Source organism: Dasypus novemcinctus, chromosome 20, assembly GCF_030445035.2.
Source record: "Dasypus novemcinctus isolate mDasNov1 chromosome 20, mDasNov1.1.hap2, whole genome shotgun sequence".
Lineage (NCBI taxonomy): Eukaryota > Metazoa > Chordata > Mammalia > Cingulata > Dasypodidae > Dasypus > Dasypus novemcinctus.
In genome coordinates, this window is record NC_080692.1 from 4773742 (window position 1) to 4781644 (window position 7903).

The window sequence follows — 7903 nt, forward strand, 5'->3', positions numbered from 1 at the left end:
TTCCTCTTAAGGCTCTGTGGTCCAAGCTTCTTCCAGTCCCAGCTGCAGGCCATTATAAGGCTTTTCTCTCTCCCCAGAGCTCATTTCTTTCTGGGCTCAGCTGCTCAGTTCTCTTCACAAGGTCAGATGTAGACTCTCAGGCTCTTCTCTCTTCCCGGGGCCTTTGCTGTGTCTAATGAGCTCTTCCTCTGTGTCTTCTTTGTGTTTTTACCTCCGTGTGCATATCTCTTTTATTCCCCAGGGCCTGGGACTCGATGCTGAGTTGCACGCCAATGATGTGATTGGATCAGAACCTCAATCTTAACATAATTTAATCAGACGTCTCAGCTGAATCTAATACAATCAAAGGATTATCACACCAGAGGAACTGACCAGTTTACAAACATAACCTGTATTTCTTTTTGGAATTCATAAATAATATCAAACTACTACAAATATAAGATAAAGTAAAGATAAACCTCCATGACTGAGGTGTTTAGTAATCACATCTGGGAAATGATGAGAAACCAGCAATGCTTCTTTCCTATATCTGGCTCACTGCCAGACACACCAATATAAGTGCCCAGATATTGTAATTTGGAGAGATTTTTGTTGTTGGCCATCTTTTGTAGCTGCCATTAGGCAGATTCTTAGCACTATTGAACCTTAAGAGTCTGTCTTAAACTACCATTTGGAATTATTTGCAATGGATATTAAAAAGAAAATACATTTTATCTCTGATAACTTTGAGCTAACTTTCTCAAGTTGTACAGACGTCTGTGGCCATGTGTGGTCAGCCATTTTGAAAAGGTATCAGAGAGGGAGATTTTCTTTAAAAAAAAAAAGAAAAAGAAAGAAAGAAAGAAAGCATTTTAGTAATACTTGACACCCTGTGATATGTTGTTGGTTTTATTTTCAAGTCATAGTATCAATAAGTTTACTTCATACATTTAAACTGACTAATTTAGGCCAAGAGCTCTCTACACAAGAAAAATGAGAATATAATCTTGTAATTTTTCCCCCTGAAGAATAAAATCCCCAAGTAATTCAGACTATCTCTGTGACCGTGAGACCCAATCGTTATATTATCATGTATTCATTTTCTCTTATTAAAAGATCGTGTGGTTAGATGCTGAACATGCTTTCCTTTCAGCTGAGGAGGACCCTGGACACAGTGTATTAGTACTTGAGGACTCTGAGCTCTCTTGGCCACAGATGCTTCAGTGCAATAATGAGATGCTGCCAGCCCATCTCCGAAGGGTGCTTCTCTCTACCCAAGGCCCCTGCCCCAGCTGGGACTAGTGAGGAAAAGGCATTAAGCCCACAGTTAATTGTTGCTCTGTTTGCTTAAAAGTCTTCGCCCATTAAAATGCTGTTTTCTGACCTTCCAGGTCCCGTTGTAACACAGGACATCACCACTTACCACACGGTGTTTCTGTTGGCCATTTTAGGGGGAATGGCTTTTATACTCTTGGTTTTGCTGTGTCTCCTTTTATATTATTGCAGGTAAAGTTTGACCATTTTGGCAATCTCATTTTTTTTCTTTCTTTTTTTTTTATGTGAAAAGTTGTGAGTTTACAAAACAATCATGCATACCATACAGATTCCCATACATTGCCCTACCACCAACACTTTACACTGTTGTGACACATTCGTTACAATGGATGAAAGAACGTCATCACAATATTACTGCTCTCTATAGTCTGTAGCTCATTATATTTATTATTATATATTTCCCACGAGCCATCCTTTTATTAGCACCATGTATTAGTATTGTGTATTTGCTGTAGTTCATGAGAGAACATTCTCACATTTGCACTGTTAACTACAGTCCACCATTCACCATGGGAGTCACTGTGTTACCCAGTCCCCTTGGCGATCTCAGCTTTAATTAAGAATGTCTGGTGCAAGCTTTGATGTTGGCATCTTTTTTTTTCTTTTCCTAATCAAGATCCTTTTTTACCCCTATGGAAAAAAAGATCTAAGAACTGAATATTGGTCATATCAGTTGCAAATGAATGACTAGAACGTTTGTGTATGACGTTACTTAGAAGGGGAGTTATAAAAAGAGCTTGACAATTGTCATGCAGCCTGATGACTCATTCAGACAATTCCCAAATGCTCATTAAGAGGCAATGTTCTAAAGGACCAAGAAGAACTATTCTTATTTTGGAGCCAGACCTGTTCAGTTGGCAGGAATGACAATTGTCAACTCTTGGGTCACCCTTTGTATGAATAACTTGGCTGTACTTGCAAGAGCCAGAAGATAAAACTCCCAGATTGGGCTCAGAATTAAAATAAGGGTGAGGGTGCAGGGCAAGAAGGGCCCTGGCTGCTGGTTAGTACTTTGGTTTTGTTTAATTTCTTCTAGACCTTGAGCATTAGGATTTTACTTGAAACTTGAAGCATTGCTATGCGAATCTTTAATCTTTGCGTTTGGGTTCTATTTCCGATCACAGGAGGAAGTGTTTAAAACCTCGTCAGCACCATAGAAAACTGCAACTTCCTCCAGCCCTGGAGAGTTCCAAGAGGGACCAGGCAACATCCATGTCGCACATAAACTTGCTGTTTTCACGGCGGGAAGCAGAATTCCCTGGGACGCTCTCTGTCGCCAGCCACGGCCGACCCGGCGCCCCGGTCGTGAAGGAGCTGATGGGTGGGGTGCACCTGGAGATGAGGTCTCGCGGTGGAGAAGCGGAGATGCACACGCCCATGCTGAAGCTCTCCTACAGCACCTCACAAGAATTTAGCTCTCGGGAGGAACTGCTCTCTCACAAGGACGAGGAGAAAAGCCAAATCTCTTTTGATAACCTGACCCCGAGTGGGACACTAGGAAAAGACTACCCTAAGTCTGTGGAGATGTTCCCCTTGAAATCAAGAAAGTCTGTGGAGAGAGAAGGCTACGAGTCACCTGGCGCTGATTACCGGAGGAGTCCCAACCCAGTGCTCTCCCAGCCTCTGTTCGAAAAGCAGGACAGAGACGGGCAAGCGTCTGTTCACCGCATCTCCACAGGAAGTAAACTCGCCATCCAGGAGCACATGTACCCCATGCCCTCCTCCCCCGAAAAGGAGCAACTGCTGGACCGCAGACCTGCCGAGTGTATGATGTCGCGGTCGGTAGATCACCTCGAGAGGCCCACCTCTTTCCCACGGCCGGGCCAGTTGGTCTGCTGCAGTTCCGTTGACCAGGTCAACGACAGCGTTTACAGGAAAGTGTTACCTGCCTTGGTCATCCCAGCGCATTACATGAAGCTCCCGGGAGAGCCCTCCTACGTCAGCCAGCCCCTGGTCATGCCAGCTGACCAGCAGCTTGACCTGGAAAGACTGCAGGCCGAGCTCTCCAGCCCTCACGCGGGGCTCTTCCCGCACCCCTCTGCGCAGATGCAGGCGCAGCCCTTGTCCTCCCAGGCCATCTCCCAGCAGCACCTGCAGGACGCGGGCTCCCGGGAGTGGGGCTCCCAGAACGTCACCATGTCCGAGTCCCTGTCCATCCCTGCGTCGCTCAACGACGCCGCCCTGGCGCAGATGAACAGCGAGGTCCAGCTGCTGACGGAGAAGGCCCTGATGGAGCTGGGGGGTGGGAAGCCCCTTCCCCACCCCCGGGCCTGGTTCGTCTCTCTGGACGGGCGGTCCAACGCGCACGTGAGACATTCCTACATCGACCTCCAGAGAGCTGGGAGGAACGGCAGCAACGACGCCAGTCTGGATTCGGGCGTGGACATGAACGAACCAAAATCAGCCCGGAAGGGAAGAGGAGACCCCCTGTCCCTCCACCCGCTCAACGCCCCCGGCCAGGAGCACCCGCAGAAGGAGCCGCGGGCGCCCGACAGCGCGGCCTACACGCAGCTCGTGTACCTGGAGGACGTGGACCCGAGCGGGAGCGAGGGTGGGACGGCCGTGGGCACGCCCGAGGACGGCGCCCTGCTGTGCCTGCTGGAGGGGCCCCGGCGCGGCGGCCAGCTGCCCAGCCTGCAGGAGGAGACGACGAGGCGGACTGCGGCCAGCCCGCCCCAGCCCCCGGCCAGCCCCGAGGGCAGGTCTGTGCCCGACGACGAGGACGACGACGAGGACGACGACGACGACCAGGGAGAAGACAAGAAGAGCCCCTGGCAGAAGCGGGAGGAGAGGCCCCTGATGGCATTCAACATCAAGTGAGAGCCCGCGGCTCCCGCCGAGGAATCCGACGTTGCCAAATATTCTTTCTTACAGAAGCGCTTACTTGTTGGTGGAAGAAATCGAACCACGGCCGTGGTGGGACGTGGCCCTGCACTGCCTTGCTCCTTGCTGTGTAGAAAGGAACTAAGAGTGATTACTCAGAACAGAGGATGGTTTCCATGATGCCTCCCGTAGGGGTGGGGGCTGCGAGGAGCGTCCGGGTGGGGCCCCACGTGCCGGGAGGGTGTCCACCAAGGATGGTGGGAAGCCACCGACCACTCATTAGGTATCCGTGGTAACCTCAGTTCTCCCTCAGGTGATGGGAGCCCATGAAACTCTTCTGCATTGCTTGAGTCAATTTTCTCATGATAATGCTACTGTGAAGTTAGTATCAAGAAGTTAAGTCGGCACTTAGTGTCCAAAAGTATGCATTATCACAAAGGAAAGCTATGCATCGCTGCTTCGTAGTAGGATTTTGCTTCGATTTTGCTTTGGTTAGGTCTCGGTTTTGATTTGCCTTTTTAAAAATATGAGTTGCTTGTAACAATTTTCATCTTTCATTCTGGTCCGTTCTATTTCTCAGTGCTTTCTTTCCGTGTCTTCCTTCAGGAATTCCTGAAAGTCATAGCTGAAATTCAAGCCTTTCAGTGAAATCGTACCGAATTTTATTTTTTCTTTTTATCAGCTAAGAGTCCTACAATTCTGGTCTCATTAACTCCAAGTGCCTTTTTTACAGTGACAATAGACAGTCCCTCACCTTTTTGTTTGTCTCAGTTCCTTTCATTGATCTGCCTGGATTTTTATAAATTTATTAAATTAAACCCCTTCCCTTTAAGCTGCATGATGCCAAGTGCCCGTCTGTGCTCTTCGCTCTGTCCAGTGCAGTGTGCTCTAGCTACATGTGCGATGTTGATTCTGTTAGCTGATATAGACTAGAGGACACGTTAGAGACGCCCTCCCTCCTCTCTTTGCCCGTGCGCCTCCGGTGCGGTTTATTGGCTGTCTGTATATACGGTTACGTATTAACTCTGGAATCCTTGCTCACCAAACGTGGAGTGTGGCTTGAGCAAGTGGACTGAATGTGACTATTAAAAAGAATCTTATGTACTATCCCAAAGTGCCAGAATGACTCTTCTGTGCGTTCTTCTTAAAGAGCTGCTTGGTTATCCAAAAAGGAAAAATTCAAAATAAACTCTGAAGAAAAACTAGTGTGTGGTCATTTTAATTCATTCTGAGCCTTTTTTTTTTTTTTTTTTACTTGTTACTACAAATCTGTAGTTCATCCCTTGCTGGTCTGAAATTCCACCTGCTGGACTTGCATGTAAAGACATAGACACTTAGGATTTCACGCTAAGGATAAAATATTGTAAATCCACCTTTGTGTTTGGCTTTATTCAAAAACACAAAGTTACATCTTGTGCATCAGGTAAGGAGAAATGCTTTTCAAGAAATCATGTTTCCTTCTTTCTTCAATATTTACCCATCTCAGAGCAGCTTCAAGGAGGTGTCTTACAGTGACCAGAGCTTCCCAACATGTAAGGCTTCTAATCAAAATCATTCACAGCAGTGTCGGAACAGGACAGACTGACCAACATAAGTTAAGCTGTGTTTACAGCAAGGGCGTCCTTGCACCATCTTGATTCATGAATTCTGTGTGGGCAGAAAACTAATCAAACTGATGTCTTTTTTTTCATTCTCAATTGTGGACATTTAAGATCTTACTTAAAGGAGGGAAATGGTTGAAAGGCTCCCTGGGCAGGATTGGAGCAACTAGTGGCCGTGGCCTGTGGTTTCGCCCCCAGAGGCTCTGTTGGGAATGATTATTCTCACCGGCAGGTGGCAGGTGCGCCCTTTCAGACTTCTCCCGACTCCAGGGAGGAGTCTCCCCGAGAGTACCCTAGGCTGTAGGTGCTCCCAGAGTGCCGAAAGTCCTCCTGCTTCACGGGTCCCAGCCCCCTGCAGCTCCACCCAAGGCTGCTGCCAGTGGGATCCCTCCTTAAAGCACCTGTTTCCAGAAGAGCCGCCTTTACTGCCTGTTACTGCTAGTCCCAAACATGGGAGATCTGGCAGGAAGACTGACAGACGTGGCCTTTTCTGATGCCAGCCTCGTGAAGCGGGACATCCTGGTGGCCACGGTTTTGGAAAGCATGGAGCAGCGAGCAGAACCCCAAGTGCCTGGGAAGGCGCGGCAGTGGGTTGGCCAAAAGGGATCTGGAGTCCACCAAGACGAAGCTGAACTCATCCTAGTTGTCCAGATGAGGCTCAGAGTTAGCATGTTTGCTAGGGTGCCAGTGGTGATCGCCAACCTGACTTGCTCTGGACCGACCTCCGTTGACTGCAAAGGATGTCATTGGTTCTCCTCTAGCCCGGCGAGAGCAGGGAGGTGGAAACCCGTCACGTTCCACCTCCATTACACCGTCCGAAGAATCCAAGCCACAGCAGGCATCTTGCTCGTGCCTCCTCCCGGGGGGTTTTCACCCACCTGTACAGCAGGCGTCCTAGGCCTCTGCTTTTTAAATTCTAGACAAGTAGCTGTCGGGTGCCAGCTGCGGGGAGATGGAGTGGGGGCGGTGCCCAGGGATGGGTGCCCAGGCCGGGGTGCGCGGGGAGAACACTGATGGTTGTGTTGGGAACAAGAAAACATATGAGTCTCAAAATCTCCTCTCCAGGTACAATTTTTCTCTCTTGCATAGCTACTAAAATGAGGCTTCTGGGCTAGGTGACGGAGGCCCCTCAGCTGGAACCAGTGATGTGCTGGTAAGTGCTTACCAGCCAACCCTCAGGAAAAGAATGCCGTTAAGTTTGCTATAAAGTTTCCTGGTAAAGGATGTGTAACGCACAGTTTACAAATAATGGTAAAATTCATAGTGCTCTTTATTGTCAACTCCACTTGACAACGGACTCTCGCAGACTGCTTTTGTTGGCTTTTGCCATAACCCGCCTGTGGTCGTACTTGACCAACAAGTGTAGTTCTGAGGCGAATATTGGTTGATAAAATTTTTACATTAATGATTAAGATGAAAGTGAAACAACAAAGACACATTCCTTCATCAATGATGGAGTGATTTCTTTGCTGAATCAGATCATAGTTTTCAAATACAAGAAGACTATTTCCTCAAATTTTATGCCATTCATAATGTGATGACGCCAGATATGATACACTTGAAAGTTTAAATGTGCATCATGAACATTTTCTGAGGGTGCACGGCGGACAGCGGGCGGTGTCAAGGGCGGACGCACAGCGGCGCGAAGAATGCTGCGGAGACGGAGAGTGGTGGCAGCGCGTCTGCTTTATTGAGGAAGACAAGCGTTTATATAGGCCAGGGCGCTGGCGGTAGCAAGGCTGAGCCAAATAAGGCAATGTATGTGAGGGGAGGCCGCTAATTGGCTGGGGGACGGTTGGGGGTGAGGTACGAGGGTAAGGGGCAGCGTGTGGGGTGCGGGTTGGCTTAAGCTGAAGGCGACCTCCGATTGGTTGTTGGAGGCTGTTGCTAGGTAAAGGGGCAGAGGCGAGGTTATCATTCTGGCGGGGGGTATACGGGGGCTGGGGCAGAAGATAAGGGGAAGTTGTGGGTTGGGTTCTGGTGAGGCGAGGGAGAGGCAGGCCGATTACCCTAGGGCGGCCCCTGTGGAGACCGGATACTGGGTGGGGATAGAGGAGGCAGCCGTTAGGGGCAAGAGTAGCAGGGGGGCGACGATCTACCCGCGCCAAGCACTCACCCAGCAGGAGACGAGGCCTCATCTCAGCGTGCTGGGCCTGCCCAGCGAT

The 7903-nt window shown here is 49.0% G+C and overlaps 1 protein-coding gene across 3 annotated transcripts in view; it reads left to right on the plus strand.

The window, feature by feature from the left end:
- The window catches only part of FAM171A1 (family with sequence similarity 171 member A1), a 154029-nt gene extending 148687 nt beyond the window's left edge, over positions 1-5342 (plus strand). For all 3 annotated transcript variants that reach the window (XM_071210053.1, XM_058282367.2, XM_071210054.1), the window contains 2 exons: positions 1371-1485; positions 2439-5342. In XM_071210053.1, the coding sequence (XP_071066154.1) occupies positions 1371-1485; positions 2439-4134 (1811 nt within the window). In that variant the 3' untranslated portion in view covers positions 4135-5342. The remainder of the gene's footprint in view (positions 1-1370; positions 1486-2438) is intronic.
- Positions 5343-7903: the final 2561 nt, after the last annotated feature.